Raw genomic sequence first — 13,541 nt, 5'->3', positions numbered from 1 at the left:
GAGTTTCCTACCCCTGCCCTACTCCTAGACACAAACCTCATGCCAACTCAAGTAAACGTCTAATCTGAGTCGAAGGAATTTTGGGGTTATCAGTAAATCAGTTCTGTGCTTCTTAGGGAAGTCAGAGGACTCACAGTAACAGCCTTAAATGGAGAAGACTTGTCTGTGATCAGACACCCGCACTGAAATCTATGAAACTGCTTCAAATGGGACTTCAGTAACAGAAATAGGGTTGGTGGTAGTTAATAAAGTTGTATGCTTTAAATAGAAAGTGACAGACAGTCAGAGACAATGGAAAGTGGCAATAATTCCAATGTTGTCATATATTGGTTGGTGGGCACTCACCTTGTTAATCCTCTGTGTTCTATGAGTTTCACATCCTAAAGATCACGTGTCAGGGTATTTCTTATGACAAAGACAATGTGGACACGATGCTATGCATTCTACACTACCTGAGATGGAGAATGGGATATTACACGGTTGTGTAACAGGGGTTTATAATCATTGCTACCCAGCACTCTACGCTGCTTTGTCAACACGAAAAATAAAAGACTTACCACCGTAAGTGTAATAAAATATGTCACTTTTAATAAAAACTGAACAAATAAAACAAAACAATGTTACAATGACTTGCATTAATAACACAAACACACATTATGCATCGCACACTTCATACATTGTAAGCAGCCAGACAACAGCAATTATTTACATGATTTTGTTCCACCAGAGGCACACCGGGGGTCAGTTTTCATGCCACACTTATGTCAATAACACACAGGGGGGGGCACACAATGCCTTCCAGCAGATGCTCACCATACGCGGACACGGGACGGTAAATTCTGTTGGATAGGAAATAAGAGAGGAGGACGGCTATTCAACGGTGGGGTCGATGACCTCTGAGCATCTGTTGAATGGCATTGGGCCCACTTTAATAAACACATGGCTATTGCCGTTAAATATAATGGCTATTGCCGTTCAATTCTTCATTGCAATGACATGTAAATCGTGATGTGAAAACCCATGTCATATTCATTTAGTTATTGACTGTAGATAGCAGACTCATCTATGGGTGTATTGCCTTTTACTAACAGAGAATAACTACTTGAGAGACAGCACAGTACATCAACTTTACTGTATGAATGTTAGGATTAAAATTGTAGGATTACATGCAGACATACAGATTAGGTCAAATGAAAAGCCATTCCCTTTTTTTTGTCTTAATTTCACTCACTTCAGAGTATTAGTGGTAACTACTACTAGCATCACAGCTTGCTGGAATTGAGGTAGTTACTAGGTGACCTCATCACCACTCAATTCTGAATTTCTTCAGTAGTTAATTAACATTATTTGCTTACTGAAATGGTCAATTAACAAATGAGTAAATAAATCACAATGGATGTGTGGCACCCAAATATGGAGGTGTGGCATTCACAAGTTTACAGCATTATACCATGTACACTATAAGTCATCACCAGTAGAAGCAAAATGATTGAATTCGTAGACGCATAACTAACACTCACAGTGATAACGAGTAAACATTTTGATTTATCAACATCAAGATTTTCAGTGAATCATAGTTTTGTTATGGCTTTTCATAGTATTCAGTACTTTGAATTGTAGAAGCATTTCACATTTAACAGAGACAAAATAATTCAAACACACAGGTGTTAAAATACAAACACATAATTTGGTCCATTTTGATAATAATACCTTACTATGATTGGCATATATGTTCAGGACAATAAATACAGTTTGAAAGTGAAAAGACAATCTTAATAATTGTTACATGTATTTAAATTAAGTTGGAGAGCAAGATTCATTTCACCCATATTGCTGATAGTGCGACTTGAAGTGCAATTACTACAAATAAAGTATGGGGACAATATTCAATCCATGAAATAGAATTGTCATTTTTCATACCAGTCAAAAATGATACCTTAAACAGAAAATCTATGTGGGCGCAGAGACTTAAAATGTTTGCACTTAAAGTCAAAAGGATAAACTAGCCAGTCATGTGATTAGTCTGTCCTTCTCTATTATAATGTGATGGGGGGGGGTGGGGGGAGGGGGGGGGGGGTTAATCAAATGCCCAAAATTTAAAAAAATTGTTCATAGCGCTATTTACATTGGATAGTTCATAAAGCTTAGAGCTTAGGGAAGAATTGTCTGTGATGGAAGACTTAAGATAATATTTCCGCCTCGTAAAATTGCAAATTGACAGGTACAGTATATAGCCTAAACTATTTGGACCTAATACAAGGGATTTGAATCAAAAATCACTTTGGTAATCAAATGCCAAAGCAAAATCACAAATCATTATATAGTAACTAAATCAGCCAATCAATATGGCAATAGTATTTCTGTGAAATGAGACTGGCAAGATGCTAAGCATTGCTGGTGAACCGAGCTCATACACTATTATGGGTAATTTCTAAATACTGCAATATATCCTTTATCTTCCAAAGTATATCAACATCCTTGAAGTTGATAAATACATTATGACCAAAACAAAAGAATGAATCAGATGATGAACATTTGATGAAATGACAAACAGAATGCAAACTGACATCTGAACTACACCAACCAAGCAGTACAAGATGAACTACAGCCCAATTTAGTATTTTTTCTATTTGACGGATGATTCTGAGAGGTGGATGCTCTCTACCTGCCATTTATGGATAAGAACAGAAAGTAGGAAGTGGTGGACAGGAAGCTTCTGCTCTGTGGATTGACTGAGCGCGCTCTGTAACAGATTGGTAGCTTGGAGCTCTTCTGGAGGCCGATGGCTAATGGCTGATAGTAGGCGGATGGATATGAGGAGTCTGTTGAAGTTAGTCGGAGAAGAGGCTGGCGAAGGACTGCCGCAGGCTGCGGATGGTCTCTGCCTTGGCCTCGTCGTCCGTGGCGTTCCCTTTCAGGGTCTCAGTGAAGGTGTTGGTGAGCGACTGGGATTTGCTGCAAGGCGCGAAAGTGAGAATGAGGCTGAGACTTGAGGGGCATGCAACATGGAGATGGTGGATGTATGTGCGTGTATGTTTGCGTGCATTCGTGTGTGAAGAGGGGCGAGGGGATCATATTCGGCCAACTTTGCTACTGCAGCTTGATCAACAGAGGCTGGCCAACAGCACACACAACAGGGAATAAACTAGTGCACTTTCCTCTCTTAGGCCAACTAGATTTGGACAAAGGAGCTTAATCTTAGAAGAGACGTGTTCATGTGTATTATAGCAAAGCCAACGACTGTCAGCTTGGACAGAAATACAGTCAAACTTTAGTTGTGTATCCGAGCCAGGAGGTAAACTGGGCAATGGTTGTGGAGAAATCTAGTTGTAAATTTCCCTACAGACAACCCCTTTGCCATGTACAGCCAATCCACGTTGAACTAGGGAGTTACGAGGGAATCAAAACTCACTTTTATCACATATTATCTGAAGGGGTGGCTGGAGCTGAGCACCCTGCAAATGGAGGCCATTTATTAACAGCCGTTAAAACAGGAACAAATGTGGGCATGTCAGAGACTATAGTAGAGTATTTCTGTAAACAGGAAGTGTCGAGCTACAGGAGCGGTAAAATATCTATACAAAGTCTCCATCTAGCAGCCATTTGTGGCATCTGCACAGATCTGCTCCAAGTAGATATATTCCTAGTTTTACCCAGAAAGTAAATATTTTAATGAAAAGATGACAGTTTAAGGTTTTCACAGAACTTTTACTAGAGATCTTGTACTTAGCACAGTAGAGTTCTTTACTATTCTAATTAAGCAATAAGCACCGAGGAGGTGTGGTATATGGCCAACATATGACATTCTAAACTGGGTGGTTTGAGCCCTGAATGCTGATTGGCTGAAAGCCGTGGTACATCACATCGTATACCACGGGTATGACCATTTTTTTTTGTTTTACTGTTCTAATTACGTTGGTAACCAGTTTATAAAAGCAATAAGGCACCTTGGGGATTTGTGGTATATGGCCAACATACCATGATGGCAAAGGGCTGTATCCAGGCACTCAGAGTTGAGTCGTGCTTAAGAACAGCCCTCAGCCGTGTTATATTGGCCATATACCACACCCCCCCATGCCTTATTGCTTAATTATATTATTCTGTTAAGTTAATATTCGTATTACACACCCATGTTAACATCAGCTATGACCATGGAGATGAGATTTAAGGCATTTGATGCGTTGACTTACTTCAGTTGAGGAGGTTGTTTCTGGGAGCAGGGGCCGGTGGCAACGGGAGGTGGGATGGGTCCGGGCTGGAAGGCCTGGCTGGGAGAGGTGTTAGCTGAGCGGGCTCGCTGAGGAGAACCCTGGGCTGACTGGGAGGGAGAACTAGATCCAGAGTGATGCCCACCTATAGAGCAAACACACATTCGTGTTTCGTCTTAGAGACTCAAGGCACTACTATGTGTATTTCTCAACACTATCATAATGTTCATATTCACCACAACAACAATCAAATGTTGTAGCAATCAAACTGGTGATAAGATGTCGATGGAGGTCTCTTTACCTTGGGCCCTTCTTGGCTGGGTCGTCTGTGGCTGTGAAATGAAAAGCATTGAAAATGGACAGTAATAGTGCATGATGCATGGTTGGTTTGATATACTCTCTACACAAGGGCTTATTTGAAGCAATTCTTCATTACTTCTGAGATCAAATCTACAGTGCCTTGCGAAAGTATTCGGCCCCCTTGAACTTTGCGACCTTTTGCCACATTTCAGGCTTCAAACATAAAGATATAAAACTGTATTTTTTTGTGAAGAATCAACAACAAGTGGGACACAATCATGAAGTGGAACGACATTTATTGGATATTTCAAACTTTTTTAACAAATCAAAAACTGAAAAATTGGGCATGCAAAATTATTCAGCCCCCTTAAGTTAATACTTTGTAGCGCCACCTTTTGCTGCGATTACAGCTGTAAGTCGCTTGGGGTATGTCTCTATCAGTTTTGCACATCGAGAGACTGACATTTTTTCCCATTCCTCCTTGCAAAACAGCTCGAGCTCAGTGAGGTTGGATGGAGAGCATTTCTGAACAGCAGTTTTCAGTTCTTTCCACAGATTCTCGATTGGATTCAGGTGTGGACTTTGACTTGGCCATTCTAACACCTGGATATGTTTATTTTTGAACCATTCCATTGTAGATGTTGCTTTATGTTTTGGATCATTGTCTTGTTGGAAGACAAATCTCCGTCCCAGTCTCAGGTCTTTTGCAGACTCCATCAGGTTCTTCCAGAATGGTCCTGTATTTGGCTCCATCCATCTTCCCATCAATTTTAACCATCTTCCCTGTCCCTGCTGAAGAAAAGCAGGCCCAAACCATGATGCTGCCACCACCATGTTTGACAGTGGGGATGGTGTGTTCAGGGTGATGAGCTGTGTTGCTTTTACGCCAAACATAACGTTTTGCATTGTTGCCAAAAAGTTCAATTTTGGTTTCATCTGACCAGAGCACCTTCTTCCACATGTTTGGTGTGTCTCCCAGGTGGCTTGTGGCAAACTTTAAACGACACTTTTTATGGATATCTTTAAGAAATGGCTTTCTTCTTGCCACTCTTCCATAAAGGCCAGATTTGTGCAATATACGACTGATTGTTGTCCTATGGACAGAGTCTCCCACCTCAGCTGTAGATCTCTGCAGTTCATCCAGAGTGATCATGGGCCTCTTGGCTGCATCTCTGATCAGTCTTCTCCTTGTATGAGCTGAAAGTTTAGAGGGACGGCCAGGTCTTGGTAGATTTGCAGTGGTCTGATACTCCTTCCATTTCAATATTATCGCTTGCACAGTGCTCCTTGGGATGTTTAAAGCTTGGGAAATCTTTTTGTATCCAAATCCGGCTTTAAACTTCTTCACAACAGTATCTCGGACCTGCCTGGTGTGTTCCTTGTTCTTCATGATGCTCTCTGCGCTTTTAACGGACCTCTGAGACTATCACAGTGCAGGTGCATTTATACGGAGACTTGATTACACACAGGTGGATTGTATTTATCATCATTAGTCATTTAGGTCAACATTGGATCATTCAGAGATCCTCACTGAACTTCTGGAGAGAGTTTGCTGCACTGAAAGTAAAGGGGCTGAATAATTTTGCACGCCCAATTTTTCAGTTTTTGATTTGTTAAAAAAGTTTGAAATATCCAATAAATGTCGTTCCACTTCATGATTGTGTCCCACTTGTTGTTGATTCTTCACAAAAAAATACAGTTTTATATCTTTATGTTTGAAGCCTGAAATGTGGCAAAAGGTTGCAAAGTTCAAGGGGGCCGAATACTTTCGCAAGGCACTGTAGATGATAAATTCAAATGCAAATCCATAATAGTGTAACACTCTGGAGAGGAGGTGAAAGAGATTTACCTTCACAGCGATGGGCTGTGGTGTGTTGATCCCGAGCAGCACGCTGCACATCTTATTGATCACTAGATCAGTGATCAGCTGCCTGTCCTCCTCCACGTGCTCACCAATCAGAGGCATGGAACTGTCCATCACCTAGACGACACAGGAGAGGTACACCAATCAGAGTGAAGAACAACTACACGGACAGTATTGGCAGGGATTCTAGACTAAGTCAATGCAAGTAAATGAGAAATTCACTGTAAATCCATTCAACGTGATTGACTTCATTCTTGCCACTAGAGAGCAGTATTGGAACATCTTATTTGAGCAGCTATGCCTGATGAAGATGATGGTGAGGGGGTGAAATTCACTGCAGTTTTGATGTTAGAGCACAGTGACTACTGATATGTGTATATGTGTATACTATAGTGTATACTACACTATACTATACTATAGTACTATAGGTATAAACATGAGAGATGTGATTTATTGATGTGACATATTATTACTTCAAATACATCAAAATATTACGGTCATTATTTCAGTACATTTAGTACTTATGTCGTAACTTATGGGTGGACACTGGATGTCAGGACATTGCACGGCCACATAGATAATTGACTCAACATAAACTTTCCCCACCGTAGCATTTCAACTCACAACACATGTGCTTTGTTTGAAACCATCTCCGCAAAGCATGTGGCTCTCCACCAATCCACCAGCCATGCTTTCCTCTGCATGAGAGGGTCGTGCCAATGCCACGCCAAATGAGAACCAAAACAAACAGAGGAAAGCCTGTTTCACAGGCTGAGGGAGAAAACAGAGGGAACACTGCCAGCAGAATGCATGTGTCATGTCCCCAGAGTGGTATCAGGCCACTGCACGCATTGTGGCCAGAGCAAACTGTAAACAGACAGAACTCCTTTTATCCATGTGCCCCATGTACACAGTATACACAGGCGAGTGTCTGTATGTATGTGTGTGTGTGTGTGTGTGTGTGTGTGTGTGTGTGTGTGTGTGTGTGTGTGTGTGTGTGTGTGTGTGTGTGTGTGTGTGTGTGTGTGTGTGTGTGTGTGTGTGTGTGTGTGTGTGTGTGTGTGTGTGTGTGTGTGTGTGTGTGTGTGCGTGCGTGCGTGCGTGTGTGTGTGTGTCTACGAGTGTCTGTATGTATGTGTGTGCGTGTGTGCAGCTGGGAGAGCTGGGAGATGGGTAGAAGGAGGAGAACTGGGCAGGTGATGTGCCTGGCAGTGTGGCCCCTTAGTCATAACTAGTGGTGTAAAGTACTTAAGTAAAAATACTTGAAAGTACTACTTAAGTCGTTTTTTGGGGTATCTGTACTGTACTGTATACTTTTTTAAATTTGTACTTTTACTTCACTACATTCCTAAAGAAAATGATGTACATTTTACTCCACACATTTTCCCTGACACCCAAAAGCACTTATGTCTAAGTGTTGGAGCGTACCCCTGGTTATCTGTAAACAAAAAAAACAAGAAAATGATGAGGTCCGGTTTGTTTAATATGAGGAATTTGAAATTATTTATACTTGTCCTTTTACTTTTGATACTTTTGATATAGTATATTTAGCAATAATATTTACTTTTGATAATTGAGTATATTTAAAACCAAATACTTCTGGACTTTTACTCAAGTAGTATTTTACTGGATGACTTTCAGTTTTACATGAGTCATTTTCTACTAAGGTATCTTTTACTTTTACTCAAGTATGACAATTGGGTACTTTTTCCACCACTGGCCATAACCATAAGGGGCTGGGACTGACTGAGCCCTGGAGGACTGGCAGCTGCAGCCGGGACACACTGCAAGCCAGGAGCCACTTCAAACGTGGTGCAGTGGCAGCCAGAGTACCGGTTACACCCTGGTGATTTATTGGGATTTAGACTCATCTAGCAGATGACAAGGCTGCAGTTAGTTGCCCTTTAGTATTAGAACATAGAGGAGAGGTGTTGTTTTCCCCCTCTTTCATTGGGCTGCACAGTGTTCTCTGCTGCTGGTCTGTACACTGTATTCTGGGATGGAAAGATTAATGGTTGGAAATGGTGCAGTCTGTACTCGGGATGGGCAGTACAGAAACTCCAAAAGAGGCTACTGTTGTTTGTTTACTTTAGCTAAATGATTTCTATGATGGTGTGTAATGTCTGTTTTTTAATTTATGTGAAATGGCAAGTGCCCAGTGCATGCCTAAGTATGTGTGCCAAGAATTCTCACACAGATGTTGTTGAACTATTCGTGCCAACGATTTCAGTTGAATACGGCTTGATGATAAATAATACATATACATACTTACATAGCGCTTTTTTCAAGGACCCAAAGTCGCTTTACAATCATAGAAATGGAAAAAGAAAAACAACAGGAGACAAATCAAAACATCAGGCGAAACAAGACATGAATAAAGAGAGGGGTGGGCTCAAAGAAGGGAAAGAGTGTAATGAATCAGTGTATAGGACGGTTGGGATTTGGATATGAACCCGGTGTAGGGTAAGGGGGAGGGTAAGGGTTAGGTGCTGCTCAGTATGGTCACGAGAGGAGTGTCTTGGTAGTATATTTCGTTGCTTGTACGGGTGTGTGGAGGGGCAAGCCTTAAGGGTAGGCCTTGTCAAAGAGGTGGGGCTTTAGGAGAGACTGAAAGATAGTAATGGACTCTGAGTCATGGATGGCTGGAGAGAGGGAGTTCCAGAGCCTAAGAGCAACCCTGGAGAAGGCCCTGTCACTGATGTGCTGCCAGAACTTGGTGTGGGTGAGGAGAGTTTTGAACCTTATGGAGGGAGCTTGAGTTGATGCTGGAGAGTTGTGAGATGCAGTCGTCAAGACTGGAGGAGATGAATGCACGTATGGGAGTTTCAGCGGCAGGACGGGAGAAGGAAGATCTGACTTTGGCAATGTTGCGGAGGTGAAAGAATGATGTTTTGACAGTCTGTCTTATGTGGTGGTCAAATGAGAGGTTGGAGTCCAGGATGGCACCAAGGTTTCGTGCATGGAGGGAGAGACAGTGGTGTCGTCAATGGTGAGGGTGAGGTTGCCAACTTTGGTGAGGGTGGAGGAGGAGTTCTGTTTTATCACTGTTGAGCTTAAGGCAGGGTTGTTTTTATTGCAGAGAGGCAGTATTCAATGCGGGTCAGAGGTGGTTTGAGGAGGGATTTGGTGCTGAGGTAGATCTGGGTGTCATCGGCATAGCAGTGGAAGTCAAGGTTGAAGTGACAAAGGATCTGACCAAGGGGGAGGATGTAGATGAGGAAGAGTAAGGGACCCAGCACAGAGCCCTGGGGGACACCCTCTATAACTGCAGCTGAGTCTGAAGTGTGGCCATTGAGGGAGATGTAGTGGTTCCAGTTTGTGAGGTATGATTGTAGAGAGCAGAGCCCTCAACAAATAATAGCAACATCATATTTCATGTTGTCAAATTTGAGTATAATGACGCCTGTTTCTTTGTGATTTTTTTCTGTCCTTAGATATGGAAAGCAATGAAAGCCTGTTTGCAGATAAAGGAAGAGGTCCCAATGAATTTCCCAAGAGATTAAGGTTATATCCTATATGCCATGCGTTATATGTGTAGACCTACCTACAGTGCCTTCGGAAAGTATTCAGACCCCTTGACTTTTCCCACATTTTGTTAAGTTACAGCCTTATTCTAAAATAGATTAAATACATTTTCCTCATAATATACACACATTAACCCATAATAACTAAGTGAAAACAGGATTTTAGATTTTTTTGCAAATGTATTAAAAATAAAACACAGATACCTTGTTTACATAAGTATTAAGACACTTTGCTATGAGACTTGCAATTGAGCTCAGGTGCATCCTGTTTCCATTGATCATCCTTGAGATGTTTCTACAACTTGATTGGAGTCACCCTGTGGTATATTCAATTGATTGGATATGATTTGGAAAGGCACACACCTGTCTATATAAGGTCCCACAGTTGACAGTGCATGTCAGAGCAAAAACCAAGCCATGAGGTCGAAGGAATTGTTCGTAGAGCCACGAGACAGGATTGTGTTGAGGCCCAGATCTGGGGAAGGGTACCAAAACATTTCTGCAGCATTGAAGGTTCCCAAGAACACAGTGTCCTCCATCATTCTTAAATGGAAGAAGTTTGGAAACACTAAGACTCTTCCTAGAGCTGGCCACCCGGCCAAACTGAGCAATCGGGGGAGAAGGGCCTTGGTCAGGGAGGTGACCAAGAACCCAAACTGATGATCACTCTGACAGAGTTCCAGAGTTCCTCTGTGGAGATGGGAGAACCTTCCAGAAGGACAACCATCTTTGCAACACTCCACCAATCAGGCCTTTATGGTATAGTGGCCAGGCGGAGGCTTGGAGTTTGCCAAAAGGCACCTAAAGGACTTTCAGACCATGCAAAACAAGATTCTCTGGTCTGATGAAACCAAGATTGAACAAAGTACTGGGTATAGGGTCTGAATACTTATGTGATATTTCAATTTTTATTTTTAATACATTTGCAAAAAACAAACAATTTTGTATTATTTTTGCTTTGTCATTATGGGGTATTGTGTGTAGATTGATGAGGGAAAAAACGATTTAATATATTTTAGAATAAGGCTGTAACAAAAAGGCATTGTATGTTAAAAAATGTACACAAAAAATACAGTTAAACATAACACAGTGTATAAACCTATTACAATTGGATCAGGCCAACCCTGCTCTAGGTCTACTGGGTGTTTCAGTCAAATAGTCTGGGTAGCCATTTGATTATGTGTTCGGGAGTCTTATGGCTTGGGGGTAGAAGCTGTTTAGAAGCCTCTTGGACCTAGACTTGCTGCCGCTTGCCGTGTGTTAGCAGAGAGAACAGTCTATGACTAGGGTGTCTGGAGTCTTTGACAATTTGTATGGCCTTCCTCTGACACTGCCTAGTATAGAGGTCCTGGATGGCAGGAAGCTTGGCCCCAGTGATGTACTAGGCCGTTCTCACTACCCTCTGTAGTGCCTTGCGGTTGGAGGCTGAGCAGTTGCCACACCAGGCAGTGATGCAACCAGTCAGGATGCTCTCGATGGTGCAGCTGTAGAACCTTTTGAGGATCTGAGGACCCATGCTAAATCTTTGCAGTCTTCTGGGGGGGGATAGGTTTTGTCGTTCTTTCTTCACAACTGTCTTGGGGTCCTTGGACCATGTTAGTTTGTTGGTGATGTGGACACCAAGGAACTTGAAGCTGTCAACCTGCTGCACTGCAGCCCCGCCGATGACAATGGGGGTGTGTTCGGCCCTCTTTTTCCTGTAGTCCACAATCATCTTTGTCTTGATCACGTTGAGGGAGAGGTTGTTGTCCTGGCACCACACAGCCAGGTCACTGACCTCCTCGTCCTTATAGGCTGTCTCATCGTTGTCGGTGATCAGGCCTACCACTGTTGTGATCAGCAAACATAATGATGGTTTTGGAGTCGTGCCTGGCCGTGCAGTCATGAGTGAACATGGAGTACAGGATGGGACTAAGCACGCACCCCTGAGGGGCCCCTGTGTTGAGGATCAGCGAGGCAGATGTGTTGTTACCTAACCTTACCACCTGGGGGTGGAAGTCCAGGACTTCCTAACCTTACCACCCGTCAGAAATTCCAGGATTCAGTTGCAGAGGGAGGTGTATAGTCCCAGTGTCCTTAGCTTAATGATGAGCTTTGAGGGCACTATGGTGTTGAACGCTGAGCTGTAGTCAATTAATAGCATTCTCACATAGGTGTTCCTTTTGTCCAGGTGGGAAAAGGGCAGTGTTGAGTGCAATAGAGATTGCATCATCTGTGGATCTTTTGGAACGGTATGCATATTGGAGTGTGTCTAGGGTTTCTGGGATAATGGTGTTGATGTGAGCCATGACCAGCCTTTCAGAGCACTTCATGGCTACAGATGTGAGTGCTACGGGTCCGTAGTCATTTAGGCAGGTTACCTTAGTGTTCTTGGGCACAAGCACTATGGTGGTCTGCTTAAAACATGTTGGTATTACAGACTCAGACAGAGAGAGGTTGAAAATGTCAGTGAAGACACTTGCCAGTTGGTCAGCGCATGCTCGCAGTGACACGTACTGGCAATCCGTCTGGCCCTGCGGCCTTGCGAATGTTGACCTATTTAAAGGTCTTACTCACATTGGCTTCGGAGAGCGTGATCACACAGTCTTCCAGAACAGCTGGTGCTCTCATGCATATTTCAGTGTTATTTGCCTCGAAGCGAGTAGTTTAGCTCGTCCTGTAGGCTCATGTCATTGGGCAGCTCTCGGCTGTGCTTCCCTTTGTAGTCTGTAATGGTTTGCAAGCCCTGCCACATCCGATGAGCGTCAGAGCCGGTGTAGTACGATTCGGTCTTGGTCTTGTATGGACGCTTTGCCTGTTTGATGGTTCGTCGGAGGACATAGCGGGATTTCTCATAAGCTTCCGGGTTAGAGTCCTGCTCCTTGAAAGCGGCAGCTCTAGCCTTTATCCATGGCTTTTGGTTGGGGTATGTACATACGGTCACTGTGGGGACGACGTGATTGATGCACTTATTGATGAAGCCAGTGACTGATGTGGTGTCAATGCCATCGGAGGAATCCCGGGAACATATTCCAGTCTGTGCTAGCAAAACAGTTCTGTAGCTTAGCATCTGCTTCACCATAGTCACTGGTACTTCCTGCTTTAATTTTTGCTTGTAAGCAGGGATCAGGAGGATAGAATTATGGTCAGATTTGCCAAATGCAGGGCGAGCGAGAGCTTTGTACGCGTTTCTGTGTGTTGGGTAAAGGTGGTGCAGAGTTTTTTTTCCTCTGGTTGCACATTTAACATGCTGAAAGAAATTTGGTAAAACGGATTAAAGTTTCCCTGCATTAAAGTCCCCGGTCACTAGGAGCTAGGCCTCTGGGAGAGCGTTTCCTTGTTTTCTTATGGCGCAATACAGCTCTTTCAATGCTGTCTTAGTGCCAGCCTCTGACTGTGGTGGTATGTTAACAGCTACAAAAAATACATATGAAAACTCACTAGGTAGATAGGGTGGTCTACAGCTTTTCATGAGATACTCTACCTCAGGCGAGCAATAGCTCAAGACTTCCTTAGATATCGTGCACCAGCTGTTTTTCACAAAAATACATAGTCCGCTGCCCCTTGTCTAACCCTACCCCACTGTTCTATCCTGCCGGTGCAGCGTATTACCAGCCAGCTTTATGTTGATAGTGTCGTCGTTCAGCCATGACTCCGTGGAGCATA

The 13,541-nt window shown here is 43.0% G+C and overlaps 1 protein-coding gene across 1 annotated transcript in view; it reads right to left on the bottom strand.

Moving 5' to 3' along the window:
* Positions 1-566: 566 nt before the first annotated feature.
* LOC139392798 (synapsin-3-like) overlaps positions 567-13,541 on the bottom strand; it is a 134,286-nt gene continuing 121,311 nt past the window's right edge. Inside the window, exons 11-14 of the mRNA XM_071141056.1 lie at positions 6,358-6,489; positions 4,510-4,540; positions 4,191-4,353; positions 567-2,955 (exon numbers count right to left, since the gene is read on the bottom strand). Coding sequence (XP_070997157.1) covers positions 2,832-2,955; positions 4,191-4,353; positions 4,510-4,540; positions 6,358-6,489 — 450 coding nt within the window. The 3' untranslated portion in view covers positions 567-2,831. The remainder of the gene's footprint in view (positions 2,956-4,190; positions 4,354-4,509; positions 4,541-6,357; positions 6,490-13,541) is intronic.

Source organism: Oncorhynchus clarkii, chromosome 33 (genome assembly GCF_045791955.1).
Source record: "Oncorhynchus clarkii lewisi isolate Uvic-CL-2024 chromosome 33, UVic_Ocla_1.0, whole genome shotgun sequence".
NCBI classification, from domain to species: Eukaryota; Metazoa; Chordata; class Actinopteri; order Salmoniformes; family Salmonidae; genus Oncorhynchus; species Oncorhynchus clarkii.
The sequence above is the reverse complement of the archived record's forward strand: the minus strand, read 5'-3'. Positions and strand labels throughout refer to the sequence as shown.